This window comes from Poecilia mexicana, unplaced genomic scaffold, assembly GCF_051168715.1.
Source record: "Poecilia mexicana isolate PSO_F unplaced genomic scaffold, ASM5116871v1 scaffold_16, whole genome shotgun sequence".
Classification (NCBI taxonomy): Eukaryota; Metazoa; Chordata; class Actinopteri; order Cyprinodontiformes; family Poeciliidae; genus Poecilia; species Poecilia mexicana.
Window position 1 is genome coordinate 1142279 of NW_028263385.1, and position 19738 is coordinate 1162016.

Here is a 19738-nt window from a genome sequence, read left to right on the forward strand (position 1 = left end):
ATTTAAAATAAGGCGCTATGTGGATCACCGTGAATCCAGGGGAGCAGTGGCATCGTCCCGTGGCGCTGTCGCACACGCCTCCGTTCACACACAGACACGGCTCCATGCAGCCGTCGCCGTAGAAACCGTGAGGACACGTCTCGTTGCAGAACAGACCCGCCCAGCCCGGCTGGCACGTGCATTCGCCTTTCATGGGGTGGCAGCTGCAGACGGACAAAAACAGTTTCCTCCAATCACTGCAGGAGGTCAAAGGTCGCTGCTGGGTGCCATTTGGCCCACTAACACAAATCAATTCATTTTTAACAATTTAGATGTCAAAACATGAAGGGCAGAAACCTTTCCACCATCTGAAGACATGGCAACAGCCCAGAAAGAAATTAATCATTTGAAAATCATTTAAAATGCTGCAGCAGCAGAAAAACAAACCTCTAGTTTTATTTTTTTGTTTTTACCAGTTATAAGCTCAATATCATAAACATTCGTGTCTTAGTGGCGTCTGTTCAGTGAACAATCACCCGAGTGAAGTTGTTGCACCACCTTCTTCAAATCTAAGAAGATCGGTGTCAAATGTCTGTGCAGCAAAAAGCTTCATTTGTGCCGTTATCATGTTAAAGACATTCATAAAAATAATTTGCTGAACATGGCGACTGTTAGACTGACGTTCAGCTATCATTCCCACCTCAGAGTGTGTTTCTCCTCACAGAGACACTTGTGTTCGCAGTGCATGCCGTAGTTCCCAGGTCCACACATCCGGTTCCTGCACTGCGGCCCGCTGAATCCGGGCTCACAGAAACAGCTGCCGTCGATGTTGAAGCAGCGCGCGCCGTTTGCACAGTTGCACACACCTTTACATTCCTGGCCATAGGTACCTGCGGTGCACTCCTCGTTACACCTGAAGGACGAAACAGATGGATCCTGCTGATCTCCAGAAAAAACAAGCTGAAGGTTTAGTTCTGCATGCACAATCTGTTGGACATTACTGAGTTTGATAAGTTGAAAATTCGCAAGAAAAAAATTCTGAAATTTTGAGATTAATGTAAGAAATTTTCTAGAAAAAGGTAGGAAATTTCAGTGTTCCAATTGTCCAAAAATTGCTAGAAAGAAATTTTGAGAATAATCCCTGAAATTTTCAAGAAAATAACTTCTAAATTTCTGAGTTTACAACTGTCAAGAAATTTGAACTTTCGAAACTCAGAAAATTTACAAAAGTTGAAAATGCCCAACTTTCAAAACTAAATGCTGCCTGGTTAAACCTGAATTTAACCAGGCCTTGAGGGACCCCTGATGTGACTGTTTGAAATGCCAAGACGTCTATAGCTTCGTGCAGTGTCGTCTAAAAACGTCCCAGACTTTTCTCCAAACCCACCTGTTGCCAGTGAAACCCTCTCTACACTGGCAGCGTCCAGTTAAAGGGTCACATTTAGCGCCGTTATGGCAAACACACTCCTCGGAGCAGTTTTTTCCAAACCTTCCCTCTGGACATTGTTCCGTGCAGATCGCACCCTGCCAAACAATACTGGATATTAGATGCAAGCTGGTGTTACAGGACACAATCCAGACCTTTTATCCGCACAATCTGGATTATCGATCACAGTGGGATGATGGGAACGTACCGTCCACCCAGCCAGGCAGGCGCAGACCCCGTTGCCCTTGCAGCGGCCCTCGTTCTGGCAGGGGCATCTCGGCTGGCATGAGCCTTTACACGTCTTCGCACAGCTGCAGGAGTGACAGAGAGACGGAGACAGACAGTCAATGCATGATCTGGCTAAAACAGGTTGGGGACATTCCTGAGGAATAAAGTCAGTGTTTGTGTCTCGTCTTTTGAAACCATGAGTACAAATGTTGAAGTGCTGATTCTCTGAATCAATGTCAATTAGGAGAGAGAAAACTTTGTTGAATTTCTGCTAATGTAGGAAAATCACAATTTCAAATTGTGGTGTTTCAATTAAATAAGAAAGGGGATTAAAATCACACGTTAATAAGTATCTTCACACAATAAATCACTGAAGAAAACATGCATCATCCTCCTACCACTTCCTGTCGTCATCTTCTTCACCAGTAGTAACATCCGGTTGTTGATATGACTGGTGTGATCCTAAAAAATGTTTAATTACAGTGTTGCGAAGAACACTAATTTTGATACAGACAAAAAAAAAAAAAACATCTCATCCTAGAGCAAAAAAATTTATACTTTTTTTTTTTTTAATTGGCCTGTTTCCATTAAGCAGGTTTAATTCCGTAATTTCAATTATCATAATTGAAATTACGGAAATCACATGATCAATTTCTCAGTTCTAATGCAGAACTGCGACGGAATTCTGCATTAGTTTCGTTAGCTAAGCTGCGCATAGAATTGCGCAAACTACAATTCCGAAAATACATTAGCGGAAAGAAACACCACAATTAAAAAACAAACAAACTTGTTTTTAGATCTAAAAGATTTGACCCGAGGATGAAGTGGTTTTTCAGTCGTATCGAAACTGATTTATTTCGCAAAACTGCAATGAAAACATTTTTTTCTTATCACACGAGTCACATGATCAACAACCGGATGTTGCCGTCAATGCAAACCACGAAGAAGAAGACGGCAGGAAGTAGTTGGAGGATCATGGCGCGGCATGTTTTTTATTATTTTTTGCCTGGACAAAGTTATTCATATGTGATTTTTATGTCTTTTCTTATTTAATTTAAACATCGCATCTGCTAAATTGTGTTTTTTCGACATTAGCGAAATATTGACAAAGATTTTTGAACATGTGAAACGGAAACGCGGCTTCCATTGATGCTTTCAGTGCATGTTTTCTGTCACATCAGCCCGTTTAAGGACGTTTGGATGAAACTTTGTGAACACATCCCGGAGGTAAAATGGACACTTCAAATATTCGTAACTCACTACAGGGCTGTGTCTCATCCTCCCTGTTGCCAAGTTTCTGCTTTTTCCTCCCTGAAGTGAGAGGTGCTGAGGTTTGAAACTGGCAGGATGATGGGCTCTCTCTGTAAATGCGTTGTGGGGAAGAGTTTTGTTTACTTGTCTTCTGGGGCGGCTAAAAGCTGGGCGTAACGGATGAGTCATGGAGCAGACCATCGGGGTGTCTTTCCATCTCCAAATTAAGTTGGAGAAACGCATAACAGCCCCTCATTAAAGCCATAAAAGATCCGCGTCTGACTTACCTACAGGGAAAGTTAAGATAATGAAGCGATCTGTAATGAAGCTCGAGTAAAGAGTCTCCCTGAAGAAATACTTGGAGTGCTTTAAAGATGCCTCATACCAAATCAGGAAGTAGACTGTGTTCATTTTAGCTCTGAAAATGGAAATGTTAAGATTTCTCGCCTAAAGTCTGAACCTTAAGCGCAGGCAGTCGATCTCCACCTGAAAAAACATCCACAAATCCAACCTGAACGGCTCCATAGCTGTAAATAAAAGAAACGCGGTTCAGGGGGGATTTATGTGAGGCTACAAAGTGCCTTGATTTAAAGTATTAAAAATAGATTACACCCTGTTTGGCAGTTTTTACATTTATTCACATTTACTTCAGTAACTTTGAAAAAAAAACTTTTTGGAGTATTATTTTTTACTATTATGTAAACCGTTAGGTAGTTTATCCACCTCTGACTACAACCTCATTTAATTTGATACTTTTATACTTTGGGACGTTAAAAAAAATTACTAAAAATTTTATTTAAATGCACAAAAACATAAACTTTCCATACAGTTATTGTGCAGCCAAACAAAACGCTGAGAGAGAAAAACTAAGTGCACATGACGGTGACCTTTAGGAAACTCTTCTGCTTTACCTGGTTGCTATGGAAACTTGGTGACCCCAACACCAAGTAGGTTTAAAACAGCAGTTACTCTTTAAAGTTTCTTTAAAATTCAGATTAATGTGCAAATAAGAAGTATGAGTCTATTTCAGTGACATTGTTTACCAGAATTGTTAGTGAGAAAAACAGTTATGGCACTTGGTTTTTTATTGAAATACATTTTGAGCCCTGGAAATATTTCAACATTATTTTCATAAGTGGTGGGAGAGAAACTGCGAAATAACATTATTTTAGTGCATTTTCTTTATTATTTCTGTTTTCTATGTCAGTGTATCAGGGCCAACATAGTTGGGAAGAAAAAGAGGAGTAAATTTCCCCCAAAAAAACAGAAATTTTAAGATTAATCTCTGAAATTTCTTGAAACAATTTGGAAATTTTTCAGTTTGAAAAGTCAAAAACTTGCGAGAAAAAACTGAAATGTTGAGATTAATCTGATAAATTTTCTTGAAAAACGTGTAACTTTCTGTCTTTGGAGCCTTTTTCTGTTTTTACAGATGTTTAGAAAAATGCGTCTGAACTATAAACTTCATATTTTCTGTCTTTAATTTGACTTTGCTGTTAAAGTTTCGGTATTTCCTTTAACATGGGACTGAGGAGCTTTTCCACACAATCATCCATTGTTTCACATCAAACCCGGTCCTAGTTGAAATCCCACAGATGTTTAGAAAACGCCGCAGCTTTATGTTACGTGGTTGCTATGGAAACGTGGTGACGCCAAGCCCTTCTTATTGCAAACTAAAATGCTAACCACTGCCCCACCCTGCAGCCCAAACCTCAGCATAAAAGCTTTTATTCAGGGTTTCTGATGAACTCTGAAGGGTCTCGGATGGAGTTTCATTCTCTGATGGTTCAAAAGTTGAATAATCCCTTCAGCTTGTTTAAAAAGGCATTTTAACATTTTTCTGACTGATGCACAGAAATTTGTGCCTCTAAGTTTGTTGTTAACGTGCAACTGTGTGCTCTACAGAGGAGGCCTCCAAACAGACAATACTACAATATATGTAAAGTAACATTTAAATGTTACATTTTCTCAGTTTTATTCACTATTGTGATTTTAGTTGGCCATTAGTTCTGCTGTGAATATATAACCAGATACATTTTCCACCACAGTGGAATATTTTGCAGCAGGTTTCTCCAGGCAGAGCCACTGGACGGTTCCTTCGGCCTTTTCCATTTCCAGCTTCAGGATCAAACCAACTTGATAGATTTCACTGGCAGCCAATCAGAAAGATGGAAATGGCAAAAAACATTTTCTTGAATTTCTCCTGTGACACAATAAACACTTTTTCTACACTGTAGAATCAGTGTGGAAAAGTTAGACAATACTTGTCTAGACAAATACTAGACAAGTGTTTTGGTCTAGTTTCTTGTGCAAATATCTTATTACACTCTAAATAAGGCTATTCTAACTTACATGTGTCTTTTTAGCTACATATATGAGCTTGTTTTAAATACTTCCATAATATTGATGAAAAAGTTCTAGTTCCATCGGCAGATAAATTTATTATAAGACAATTTCCTCATGTTATTTATGAGATTGTGTGTTTTGTCTTTTAACTTATATTCCATTTTGAAAAACTGCTTTAGAGCATTAAAGTAACAAAACTGCCTTTGTTGGAAGTCATTCGTGCATCTGATGACTTTCAGAGGGGTGAACTCTGATTTTCACACACAGGTTTTCCATTTTCCCATCTCTGTGTTTCCTCGTGTTGCTGAACTTACAAAGTCCCGGTGAATCCCTTCTGACATGTGCATTCTCCTGTTGCTTTGTTGCAGGATCCTCCGTTGCCACACTTGCACCTCTGCTGGCAGCCCTTCCCAAAGGTCCCGGCCGGACACGAGTCCTCGCAGAGGCGTCCGATGAACCCGGGCGGACACTGGCAGACGCCCCTGACCGGGTCGCAGAGCGCACCGTTCTCACACTTACACTCCTTCTGGCAGTCTGGACCCCAGTGTCTGTCGTCGCAGGCTGAAGGACACAAACACAGTGGTAAATACGACGCTGCAGCTTCCCTACCAACAGTTTGGTTATGAAGTTAATGCAAACAGATGCACAGTTATACAACCACACATCATTGAGAAGCATTAGTAGACCCTCCTGCACAACCAGAAAGAATGCAGCAAGTGTTTTGGTAGGGCTGCACCTAATGCAGTTTTCTGGCTAATTGCTGATCTTTAAAAAGCCTGACCTGCCGATTCCAGTTTTGGCCAGTGCCAAAACAACTGTTTTGTCTGAAATCTCGCTAAATGTAGGTAGAAAGTCTCTGAGTTGGCAACAGTGAGGTGACTATTAAGTTCAAATGCATGACCTGGTTGGTCAGTCAAACATCTCTCACTGCAGAGCAGGAGAGGACAGTGGCTGATTTTTAGATCTTATGTTGCTCAGGAACATAAGATCTGGAAATAAGATCGGCTTCACTTGTAAGCATCGGCCGATCACTGATCCCCAAGTTTCTGGGTGGTAAATCAACAGCAAAAACACTCTTGTGTTTTCCAGCAGCCATTGTACAGTGCAAGCAGTAATAAAACCAGCTGACCAGACATGCTGGAGCTCAGCTGGGATTGCTAGGTAACAGGGTGGGCTTTACTGCAGTTACTGCCTGCTGTGTTGTGACTTTATATTCTGTAAGTTTTTGAAACGACTCATTTAGATCCGTAGAAATCTAAATGGAAGCATAAAAATGGGCAAAATGCAGCAAGTAACCAGACATAATAAAAACATAATAAAAAACATAATAAATAATAATAAACACAATAAATCCCTTTAAAGATGAAGTATGTAAATTTATGCTGTAGCTAGTTAGCATAGCCACCAATGATAGCAGATAAACACTTTTACTGGAGAGTAAAACATGGTGAGAGTTTTAACAAATATCTATAAAACATATTCTTCATAAAAGTTACATACTGCAGCTTTAGTTGTTTCATAAACCCTTTGTTGTTTTCCCATGTTGAAATCTAACAACTTGAAGATCTGTGTTATCTTTGCATCTTTCCTGCAGGGATTTCTTGGTCATTTGAATGTTTTTTTAATTCTTCTCAGTCACAGTCTGTCTCGCTCTGCAGGAGTTTACGACCTCATGTCATACAAGCATCAGATTCGTTTCAGAAAAGCGGTGATGGACTTGGCGTCTGCTGCTCTTGTAGCAGAAAGAGGAGGATTAGAGTCGCTCTGGTGTCAGATTACCGACTGAAACACACGAGGGTTTCAGTAAAGACGAGCTCCTGGCGGTGACTATCACAGATTGGCTCTGGAGGAGTTTGCTTCCTCGCAGAGTTTCACACAAGTTTTGGATTTCAGTTCATGATGAAAAGTCCTCAGATTGGTTCAGAGCTGCATTCTTCAGATTTCTGCTCAGTTACTTCAACTGCGTTGCGTTTTCACTGAGAACACATCATCTCCAGTAATGCTGACGAAACTCATGGAGGGGCGACAAGAATGATTCCACAGATTTCAAGCTGAACAATCCTTCGTTTGGGAGCAACAGTCAGTCTGAGCTGCAGGTCATTTGTGTTCTCATCACATCTTGTCGTCTGCAGCTGCACTGTAAAAACACAAAATCTTACCAAGAACTTTTGGTCTAGTTTCTTGTGCACTTGAAAAAAGACAAAACTAGCTCGCAAGTAGCTTTTCAGCAAGATGCAGAAGGTTGTTTTAAGGAAATATTTCCCTAATATTGACAAAAAATAACAGTTCCATTGGCAGATTATTTCACTCATAACAGAAAAATATTTTGTTACTTTGGGGCTGAGCCATTTCAAATCATTCAGGATAATACCAGTAAAAAAACATGGGTGATAAAATAAACTGTCATATGCTAAATTATTAGTTTTGCACATAATGTTTGCGATTTAAGAAAAACATGAGGGAGAAACACTTTTTAAACATCCTGTAAAACTAATATTAATCAAACCATAACAATTTGTTTATCTAAGTATTTTTATTTCCATGTGTTAGCTGATTTCAGGCTGTTTTTTATCAGCCCATTTAGTTTACATTTCTATTTATCTATTTTGTATTTTCTTTGACACATTTAACATATTGTGGTATTTTGTATATAAATTAATATTTTTTAAGCTATGAAAAGTAAAAAATATAGAGCTCTGGAAAAAATGAAGAGTCCACAGAACTGAACCCCATTGAAAACCTGATGGCTTTTCCACCAAATATTGATTTCTGAATTCTTCCTGAGTTAAAACATCAGGATTGTTGTTTAGGGCTGTGTAATAATATCGATATTGCGATATATATCGATATTTTCTTTTCTAGGAAAAACATCGATATTCATCCGCAAGTATCGTAACATCCAACTGTCACCTTGCTCACTCACTGCTTGCTTCGCAGGGAGACTGATTAGGTCATCAGGCTTAGAGTGACTCCTTCAGATGTTAAGTGTCGAGGTTCAAAAGGTATCAAACTATTCAGAGCAGGTACTTGGTGCACTTTATTTACTTTACAAATGCATGTAAGCTACAGTTTGTACTGTTTCAATTAAAAGAAACATGTTTTCTCACCACTTCTTTGATTCATTTTGTCCAGCTATAGACTTTAAGTCTGTGTTCATGTCCAACCAGAGCCAGGTATTGTGTAGTTGGTGCTTTTAATGAGTTTTCAGTTAAATTAATTCAAAATCACTCTGTCCCTCTAAAATCTTTCAGAAAATTGCAAAAGTGTAGTGAATTGTATCGTTTGCTGAATATCGCAATATATATCGTATCGTGGGCAGAATATTGTGTATCGTATCATGAGATTATTGTATCTCTACAGCCCTATTGTTGTTTCTAAATGAATACCAACTTGTTTTCTTTGCATTATTTGAGGTATGAAAGCGCTGCATCTTTTTCTGCAAATAAATACTAAATTTTTGCTTGGAATGCTGTCAGTAGTTCATAGAATAAAAGAACAATGTTCATTTTACTCAAACATATTAATATAAAGAGTAAAATCAGATAAACTAATAATTTTATGAGTGGTCTCTTACTTATTCCAGATCTGTATATATATAAAAAAATCGACATCCCCACGAAAAAGAAAGAAAATGTGGAATATCATCTGTGATCATTATTGAGGTATTTTAAATATATATGGTGATGTAATTTTTTGGGCAATATCTCCCACTCCTAGTAGCAAGTGAAATAATCTGCCTGTGGAACTAGTGCATCCTCCTTAACATACATTTTTTCTAAAAGGTTACTCAAGTAAATACAAGTACATGTAACTAGTTACTACCCAACTCTGCTAAGCTAAAACAAGAAAAGCTTGTTCTGATTTAACTTCAGTATCTTTGTATTGGGTGTATGTAAACATCTGGTTTCGACCATGACGTTAAAAGCCCAATAATTTCCGCTGGCGATCCGTCGGAGTGTAGAATGGAACCAAATTAGGCCTGAAGCGAACCCCCACCATGGCTGCGGTGTTTACAGCAGGAAGGTGGAGGACAGCTCGCTGCCTCCTGCTGTTTATAAAGAATCACAGCTTCTCCTGGTCTCTGTGTGGGCACAGCGCAAAGGTCGGCTCACACCGCGGCAGGTTGAGTAATGAGGATCTCAGCTGGAGCGGATTATGTTTATACAGACGTTCTCCAGATCACTGAGTGACTCGCTGAAGGCTCTGCAGGCCTGCAGCCTCTGACAGCCGCTGAGAACCAGCGCGAGAAAAAACGGACCGGAACTGAACACCCAGCTACAGCCACAGGTTTATTAATAGCAGACATGTTGAATTAATTTTGGGATTTTTATGGATTTATTTGGGCTGTTCTTTTTCCAGAGTTAGTATTAATGCTACATAAAACTGGTCTTTCTCTAGTCCACACAGTGTCACATTCATACATAATATAGTCTTAAATATTTACATTTGAACCCCTTGCATGTTACGCTGGAGGTCAGAAAGATGAATCTTTTACATGCTGTCCAAAGCTGCTGCGGTAGAACAACCAGCTCATGGTGGCAGCATGTTGGCGTAGCTCTGCTATGTTGGGCCAAACTTGTTCTTTTTCTTTACTTTTATTCATTATTTTTTCTGGTTTGGACAGTTATTTCCTCACAATCCATGAGGAAGAGAAAAGGAGGTTTTCTAACCAGACCAATTCAAAGAGGAGTGGCAAAAGCAAAGGAGGTGGGTTAGCAGTGCTAGCCAACAGATGATGTCATCCAGGACGTGTTGCTATGAAATATCGTCGCTACTGTCCAAATACTGAGCTGTTAGCATGTCATGATGAGACTCTCATACAGCATCAGTCTTCAGTCAGAGGCCCTGTATTTATTGGAATACTGACTGCTACTGGAGGTCGTTAACAGCATCACCAACCGCAGTGAATCTCTGAAGATACTTGGATGATCTGACATCATTTAATTCCCCTTTGAGATAAATAAAGTACTTCTGAACTGAATTTGGGAGATTTTTAAGGATGATCCAAAGCAGAATTTGCATAAAAACTCACATGAATTCCCTCTGACACAATTAATAGTTAATTATGCCCTCAGAGTTTTATCTTAAATGGTTTGCTCTCGAATATGAGCTCCATAAACGCTCCCCACTGCTGGTTTGGTGAGCGGCGCGACACTTCCAAGCTTTACACCATCTCTCCGTTTCCAAAACGCGTTTTATTGCTCGTAAAGCAGAGCACACTGTGGCTGCGCCTTAAATCTTCACCACGTATGAAAACATCGGGACCCTCTCCTCTTTCCCGCAGCCAGAGAAGTCAAACACGCAGGCAAACAGGAAGCGTCGGCTCATATTCGGCCGAAAACGTTACAGAAGAACTGAGGAGAAAACAGACGGAGAAGCAGAACGACAACTTAAGTGAGGGTTTGGAAGGCAGAGTAAGAGGAGAAGGAGAGTGGGGTCACATTTTCCATTTCCCTTCCCCATCCTCCCGCTACACGCTGCAGCTAATTTGAGAGTTTTGCAAAATAATGGGAGGGGAAAAAAAGAGAAAAACCAGAGGAAAGAGAAACGCAGTGTACTATTGACCCAGCTGACTGAGGAGAAAAGGTAGTGGAAAACTTCATTTCCAGGAGGGAAACATCATCTTTGGAAAACGTGGCTGTGGGTTAGAGCTAAGCGTTATATAACCGCTCAACATTCAGCCTTATCTACACGTTTCACCTCTACAATACCCTAAAAACTGGCCTATTTTTACAGTTTACTCTGAGCAGAGGAGTGAATTAAAGAGAGTTTCATAACTTGAACGGTTTCCTGGAGTGAGAGCGCTGGGTGATTCATGGCATGGTGTCATGCTCCCCTGCTGCTCCCTCTGAAAAACCTTCTGTTGGGAAGTGATGGATGCAGAAAGCTCCACTTAGCTAATAATCACTTCCTCTTATTTATGTTGGTTTTACCCTGTAGCTGAGTTTCCATTACAAATTTGTCATTTGTTTCCATTGATCATATAATCACACGATTTGACATTTCAAAATTAAATTTGCTAAATGGAAACAAACCAGTTTTGACAAAATTTCATTTGTCGATAAGTTTTGGTGAAAGGATGAGGTGGATTCTTTGGCCTCATCGAATTGGGTTTATTTTTCTAAACTGCAATGGAAACACTTGTTTTGCACGATTTCACGTGATCCACAACCGGATGTTACTACTGCCAGAAACCACAAAGAAGACGACAGGAAGTAGCTGGAGGATGATGTAGCAGCGTGTTTTTTAATGACTTTTCACGTGAACAAAACTTATTCATGTGTGATTTTAGTTGAATTTCTACTTAGTGGAAACGCTGCAACTGCAAAATGGTGTTTTTTTATGTTAACGAAATAGTAATAGTTATTTTCTTCATCCAAAAACAAAACTTTTTAGGAGGATTAAATTTCCAAAGATTTGCTAGAAAAAAACTTGGAAATTTCTTGTTGAAAATATTTTAATTTTTTTATGATTTTTATTTTTTTAATTTTGGAAATTAAACTAAAACAAATTTTTCTAATATTTCCAAGATTAATCTCAATATTTCAGAATTTTTTTGAGCAAATTTTTATTGACACTTATGAATTTCCAATTTTCCTAGAAAATTTCTGAAGTTAATCTAAAAATTTCTGAGTTTTTTTTGGCAGAAATTAACTTTTTTTCTAGTAAACTGTCGTAAATTTTCGTTTCAATTAAGAAATTTATTTCCTAATTGTCAAATTATGCAGTTATATGTCCAATGAAAAAGCAGCTTGTGAAAAAAGTTTTTTGCAGAGAAAAAGCTTAAAAATGAAGCATGAATGAGAGGAAATGAGCCTCACAGCTGGAGCAGTCGTCGCCTCGCCATCCTTTCTCACACTGGCAGCGGTTCGGAGCGACGCAGCGGCCGTGGACGCACTCCTTACTGCAGTGAGCTGTTAATCAGAAAGAGACACATTAGTAATTAAATACATTTAATTTTTAAAGCATCAAAGCAATATAATGGACATTTATTTCTAATTCAGCATGAGGCGTTTCAAAAGCTGCAAGGAGACGGATTACTATAAAACGAAGAAGCAGCAGCTCCTTCAGTCTTTAATCTTTACAATAATAGATAATAGAATAAATATATATATTATTATTCCTCAGTGGGAAATTCAGGTGCAATAAAGTTACAGATGATATGGGAGAAAAATACATTTTACCCTTTAGTCCACCTAAACAAAACTGCCAGAGCTGCTAATATTACTTGATCTTTAAAAAAAAAAAGAACATATAATGTTTTATAGTAAATTTGTTGTTTTTGAAATGAAGAAAAACGTTAAACGTTTGTGAAAAGAGGATGAATAAATTCTCTTTTATGGGAAAATTACAGATTAAAATGTCAGTCTGCTGTGGAAAAATGTTGCAATTATTCCATCATTAAAAAAAAACTGATTTAAAAATGCATTTTTGTTGGTTCTTTGTTTTGAGCCGCAGGTTGGGTCGGCGTTCTCCGTTACTGTTTTTGTCCATTTCACTTGAAAATGTCAGTAAAGTCAAGATGCTCAAATTCATTTTTAAAGGCTGTAACTCTGTTGATGTAAACATTTGTGTTGTAAATGTATTTTATGAATAAACTTTGACATTTTGTCTCTTCTGAATCGTGAATAAAACAAACCTGTGCGTCTAAAAGTTTCTCACCAGCTGGAAGCGACGTAAAGCTTCCTCACTTACGTTTCTTTCACAAACATTCAATTATGACCAGCAGATGATTATTCACCACAAATCTGTATTTGGTTTCTTGCATAACTCGTCAATAAACAACAATTTCACTGATTATTTTGTCCCTTTTCCTCGCCAGCGTGTGGAAACGAGGCAGATTTCTGACGTGTCATCAGACCAAAGAGGTAAGTATGATTACATGTAATTAGACATGTTTGGAATAATTAAAAGTGCTGCTTTCTGGAGAAGATGACACGTTGCAAGCTGAAAATCAGGTCACGCCTGGCTTCTCATTCGAAGCGTTTATGTTTGAGGACAAAGGAAAAGGAGCCGGGCTGAAGCTGCAGCCCAGACCGTCTCTGCTGAACGACGACCGTTTATCCTCACAGCGTTTTCCACTGCAGAGCGGAGAAACACTGTTATTACCGTCCAGCTCCTCTCAAATCAGATGCTTCCACACGGAGGTGGAACTTCATATGGTTTCACTGGTTTCACTGGTTTACACAAGCCGATCTGACTGGTCTGTGGAAACATGGTGGTGGCAGCATCATGCTATGAAAGGACTGGACCAATGGCAGAAGCAGAGTTTTAATAGTTTTGGGTTTTTCATTACAGTTTAGATTTATTTTATTGTGACTTTTTGTATAATCTTTGGAAAATGTTTGACTTCAAATCCAGACATTTCAAAGTTTTTGTCAAGATTTCTGAGATCATTCTTAAATTTATTTCACTTTTTAGGCATACCTTTTCTTTTTTTTCTAGAATATTTCTGAGAATTAATCTAAACATTTTTGAGTATTTACTGGCAGATTTCTAACTTTTCAAACTCATAATTTTTTCTCTAGAGAATTTCTGAGATTAATTTCACAATTTATGATTTTTTTTAGCAGAAATTTATATTTTTCTATCTACATTGGCCCTAATACGCTCTCATAAATTCATGTGTTTATCAGAGCTTGTTTGTTAGTTTTATCAAAATAAAACTAACTTAAAAATAACTTTCAGTAGCATATAGGAACTTGTTGTACGTCAACATTTCCTTAAAATTCCTTGTTCTATTTATTGGCACATTTATAACAAGACATTTTCCATGTTATAAGTGAATTAATGCAACTAGCAATATAATGTCTGTAAATGTAAAATGTGCTAAAAATATAACACATTATTATTTTTATTACTAGTTCTTAGACATATCCAGATTTATAAGTAGAGTTGTACAACTTAAAATAAAAAGAAAACTTTGTCTTATTTTAAATCATTATTTAATTATCTGCTTATTATAATTACTATTATTTTATGTCATTCCATATGATACATTTACTCGAGAATTTGATGCTTTTGTGTTCTGTTTTTATTTTTGTAACACAATGATACCACAATTATTTATATTGTGGCATCATTTTGTTTTAGGATTTTTTTTTTACTCTTTTTGATTTTTTTTTTTCAATCTCTAAAGAATCTTCTGCCACAGCTAATCTGTAGAAAACCTGTATAAAAATGTCTGTGTGGGAGTTGTTCCCCATTTGCCCCCTTTTGGCTACGCCCCTGGAAGAAAAGCTCTCTGCTTTGAAAATGTCCTGAATCAAAACCTGAGCTTTGCAAACAGTGAAGCTCCAGTCCTTAAACTCTAAAAGATGCTTAGCTGACAAAATCTGGGTGATTTACGTGTAACGAAAGCCAAACTCATTTGATATGTTTTAGTTTGAATTTCTGAAGCTTTAGTGAAAATCAAACCCATAATTTGGCTTATTTATGTCCCACAAACTGCGCCGGCTCACAGTGGGGGAAAAGAAAAGCAGCTTTCTATGAAAATGAGATGTTTCAGTGAAAAACCACAGCAGCCATAAGCAGTTTGCTGTTCCAGCTAATTGCTGCAGTGTTGAGTGTTTTCCAGCAGATTCATCGACATCCAGACTCAGGTCACAGAATGATTCGCATCCATTAGCAGAGAAATCAAAAAAGCTGCTCTGATGACAATGTGGAAAATATTCAGGACTATTATTAGAACCCATTTGGGAATAAGTTCAGAAGGAGGGAATAATTTGTTCTTGTACTCGATCACAGGACAGAGAGGAAAACAATCTGTTCCCTGCTGACATGAAAAATATTTACACCACTTAAAAAAACACTGAAGACCACTTTGTAGCTTGTATGGAGTTAAAGTTACTGCTTTTCAAAATTAACTAGTGACCTAATCTGACACATCTGGATCTGTTTCATAAAGAGGAATTTATACAAACACACTGATCATTCCATCCAGGATTTTGCAATTGTTTTTATGGTTATTTGCAATCAAAATCACAGATTTTTGGTGCTAATTTAGAAATATTTGCAAGAAATTTTGCTACATTTGTGCTTAAATGTGACTTTGTTACTCGCCAAAACAAACGACAAGTTGAGATCAAGTTAGGCTGAGAAGTAGAAAGAAGAAATACCACAACCAGCTAATTTTGATGAGCTAATCCTAATTGATTTAATGGTGTGAGTTAAGGTTAAGCGACATGCTGGTGATAGCACACATGTTAGCATAGTGGCTAAGAGAAGCTAAAGTGAACAGACTAAATGCACAGTGATTACTGGTCAACATGGCAGTGAAAGCTAGCATGCTATTGACAGAATTAATGTCAGCATTAGCATTTTAGCTAGTGATAGCTTTTACAAGGTTTATTTCACACTGCATGGCTACCTTTAGCTTTTTTAGCTAATTTTATCTTATAAACTGCTGTGGCCTTACAGTTTAGCTTTTTAAGCAGTTTTCTGCATCTATTATTTCCTGTCATTTCTAATTTACTTTTCAGAAGAAAAAAAAGGTGAAAAAAATCCATTGAAATTGGATCTAGTTTTAAAAAATATGACTTTATTTTCAAACCACACCGGAAAGGAGAGTTGCTGTTAGCCAACATCTGACTGATAGCATTTACTCTACTATTAGCTTTAAGATGGTTTTTTATACTGAAAGGAGTATGTTAGTGTAGGTCAACATACTAGTGATAGCCATCATGCTAATGTTAGCATCTGAGCTAATATGAGATCATGTTACCTAATTTTGATACAAATGCTGATCCTAGCTGACTTAATAGCATGCTTTAAATTTATTCAACATGTTGCCTAACTTTAACACAAGTGGAAAACTCAATCTAAGGCTAAATACCAGCATGAGACCAACAGTCAACAAACAGGGAAAATAGAAAATAACTTTGAAGAGAGAGTTCAGGAGGACGTGAAACCCGTCTTGAACTCTCTCAAGAAGGGTTTCTATTTACAGCATTTTAGCTAACATTAGTTTTTCAGCTAGTTTTGACCTAAATGCTAATGTGAACAGACTAAATGCAAAGTGATTACTGGTCAACATGGCAGTGATAGCTAGCATGCTATTGACAGAATTAATGTCAACATTAGCATTTTAGCTACTTTTAGCTTTTATATGTTTGTTTCACACTGCATTTTAGCAGCTCATGAACTGCTGTGACATTGCAGTTTGACAGAGTTCTGCACTGATTATTTTCTGTCATTTGTAATTTATTTATTGCAAGAAAAGAAACAAGGGGGGAAAATTAAAATCTGGTTTGTAGAAATCAGAGATTTTATGTTTAAGTCATCGTTGGTGTTGCATGAAGAATAATAAAAGTTCCACTCACGAACACATCGGCCTCCGCTCTCATAGTAGCCTGGACAGCAGTGGTACCGCCTGCGGTGCTCAGTCTTCACCGCCTGCCTGTACGCCGTCTTATAGGTGATCCTGAAAGATTCCCACAGTCAGTCAGACAGGAAGCCTGGATGTAAAGACCGACGGTCAGGGGTTGGAGGAGAAGCAGAACCTGTGACGGGAGCATCTGTAAGACGTCCGGGGGTCCGAGCACGGCTCCTCCGTCACATGGTCGTAGGGGTGAGAGTAGGACTCCTTCACTGAGGTGGTGTAGCTGAAAAGCAGAAAAACAAGCAGAAAATGTGATTAAAGAAGCAGTTGGGGTTAACTGAGGAGCTATGAGGCGGAAAAGTCTGCCATTTTAATCCCCTGCTGTGCCTTACAGAGAGCTAATAAATAACACAGATGCTGTAATTTTTCCCAAAATGTTCAAATTGGTGAACAGACTGCAGGTTCAGACGTTTATGTCCCAAAAGATTCACTGTTGTCCTGATTCTGGTGATCCAGTAGTCACACCTCAACCTCAACCGGAAAATATTCAGTTAAACGGGAAAATGTATCCACATCTGCTGGTTAAATTAGGGGCAAAACGTCTGACACGATTCCCAGATGGGCGACACCAAATGATTTTGATGATCCTCATTTGTGGCTTTAAAGGAAATAATTCAATAACCGTCCAGGATGGATTTTCAGAAAATGTTCTTCAAGCAATAAATCAGATCCACCGTCACGCCTGGAGGGTGTTTTATTTACGCTCATCAGCCCATTAACAGCTCATGAAGCAAAGGTTAACAATAATAAACCTGTCTCTAGATGAGAATATTTTTATACATTTTTTTTATTAATGGGGGATTCCAAAACATACATGGGACTAAAACAGAGATAAAATGTATAATATCAGCATGAACGTGTTTTATTCTTGTGATTTTCACAAAAATGAAGGGAAAAAATTACAAAATATCTATTAAATAAAATGTTTTATGAATAATAAGATTTTTTTTAAATTATGTTGTATAACAACATATCAGGGCCATTATAGAACAAAAGGAAGCAAAAATAATTTCCAAAAATAATCCAAAAATTTTCTGATTAATCTCAGAAATTTCCGATTTTTTTTTTTCTTGTAAATTTTTGAATTTGGAGCTCTGAAATTTTCTTTCTTTATCAAGAAAGTTTCTTAGATTAAACTCAAAATTACTGATGTTTCTTGGTGAAAAAGACGTTTTGTTTTTCTATAGATTTCCAAAAGTCGAACATTTGACAAAAAATTTCTTTTGGAGAATTTAATTTTTAATTTTCCAGGCAGAAACTTTGAAATTTCTGAGCTGAGGTCAAAAACTTTTGACTTTGAAATTCATAAATTTCTTAGTTTTTTCTGAAAAATTTCTCAGATTAAGTTGAACATTTCTCAACTATTTTTTCAAGCAAATTTTCAACTTTTCAAACTCAGAAATTTCCTTGTTGTTTTTTCTAGAAGATTTCTGATATTCTCAAAATTTCAGTTTTTCCTTTCAAATCTCTGAGTTTTGGAGTTCAGAAATGTTATTGGTTCTAGAAATATTTTTGATATTTTCTATGTTATTTTGAAATTCAGTTTCAAAGGTTAAACATTTTTGATTTTCAAACTCAGAAATTTCCTTGTTTCTTAGAAAATATCTGATGTTAAAGTTTTTTAGTGGAAACTTACTCCTCTTTTTTATCTATCCATGACTTGGAAATTTCAGAGTTTGGAAAGTTGAAAAACTTTTGACTTTCAACCTCAGAAATTTTCAAGTTTTTTTTTGTAAAATTTCAGTTTCAAAAGTCAAACAATTGTTAGAAAAAAACAGAAATTCTTGGATTAATCTCAGAAACTTTCAAGAAAAAGAAGTTAAAATGTGAGTTCAGTGGAGAGAGCTGGTGATAGGAGGCCCTTTCAAGGTTAAAGACTTGGAGTTCATTAAAGATAAATGATCCCATTGGAAACGTGCAGCTCAGTAATGGTGAAAACCGCAGCCGTGCAGAGCGTGTGTAAACATGCCGGTGCGTTGGGCCTCACCTCTCCCACAGGCTGCAGGCGTTGGGGTCTCTGGGGTCCAGGGAGCTGCTCAGTCCAATCAGGAAGCCAAAAAGCTGCAGGACTGCAGAGGAGCTCAAAGCCTGCATGGTCCTGAGGGGCGAATGAAAGCAGAGACGCTCAGAGACGACTGCAAAACCGCTCAGCTCTGGACAGTACGAGGTGAAAAAAGGTTTCATGGTTTTAACAGATCCTGCTTTATTTTCAGGCTGCAATAAGAAACATCAGTGTCCCTCAATGATCGACTTAAACAACGATAATCCCTGGAAAAGTTACAACTTTCTGCAGTCTTTCAATAAGTTGGAGGAAACTGTCACTCAGCAGTGACCAGAGTTTGGTAGTAACTAGCTACGTTTACTCAGTTACATTTGCTTGAGTAACTTTTTGGAAAAAATGCATTTAATGCAAATTGTCCTTCATTGAAAGGAGCTAGTTGAGACCAAAGACTGAAGACTTTATGCATCCAGTTTTTGGTAGAGAAAGAGAAAAACGAGATACGGATAGAGTTTATATAGAGTTTGTTTTAATTTATTATGTGATTAATTAATTTGCTTATAGATGAATAAAAAACATGGATGTTTCTCGAGTTTCCAAAGTCAAACATTTTAAACTTGAAATTCCAGAAATTTCTTTATTTAGAAAATTTTTGACAATCTCAAAAAATTACTCCAGCAATTTTTTCACTTTTGTTGCTCTGAAATTTTCTTGTTTTTCTGAAGAAAAATTTTGAGATTAATCTGAAGATATTATTGTTTTTTCTTGCAAATTTGAGACTTTTCTAGTTCAGAAGTTACCTTGTGTCTTCTAGGAAATTTCTAGGCCCTAGCATGAACCGCCTATTGTCCGCCATATTGCCTGGCCCTACTTTTACCTGAGCAGCAACATGTTGAAGTCGTGCTGATCGTCTGAGTAAAATGTTTTGGGAACTCAGACTGACTCAGAATGGAAAATATCCCCAACTGCTGATCTGCAGTCACGCTTTCAGTTTTAATTCATCATGAGTGACAATTCTCTCTCTGTGTGATTAATGGAAAGGTTTATTGTACACTGGTTCTGTTTACCAACAATATAAAGTTAAGGCTGCCCTCCTGACTATAAAGGAAGTTAATAAAAGTCGTGCAGA

The 19738-nt window shown here is 37.6% G+C and overlaps 1 protein-coding gene across 2 annotated transcripts in view; it reads right to left on the reverse strand.

Moving 5' to 3' along the window:
- Nucleotides 1-19738, reverse strand: part of pear1 (platelet endothelial aggregation receptor 1) — a 60133-nt gene that overhangs the window by 10775 nt on the left and 29620 nt on the right. For both annotated transcript variants that reach the window (XM_088014284.1, XM_014969105.2), the window contains exons 2-10: nt 18598-18708; nt 16732-16833; nt 16552-16652; nt 12052-12144; nt 5545-5791; nt 1614-1716; nt 1367-1503; nt 680-892; nt 29-203 (exon numbers count right to left, since the gene is read on the reverse strand). In XM_088014284.1, the coding sequence (XP_087870410.1) occupies nt 29-203; nt 680-892; nt 1367-1503; nt 1614-1716; nt 5545-5791; nt 12052-12144; nt 16552-16652; nt 16732-16833; nt 18598-18704 (1278 nt within the window). In that variant the 5' untranslated portion in view covers nt 18705-18708. The remainder of the gene's footprint in view (nt 1-28; nt 204-679; nt 893-1366; nt 1504-1613; nt 1717-5544; nt 5792-12051; nt 12145-16551; nt 16653-16731; nt 16834-18597; nt 18709-19738) is intronic.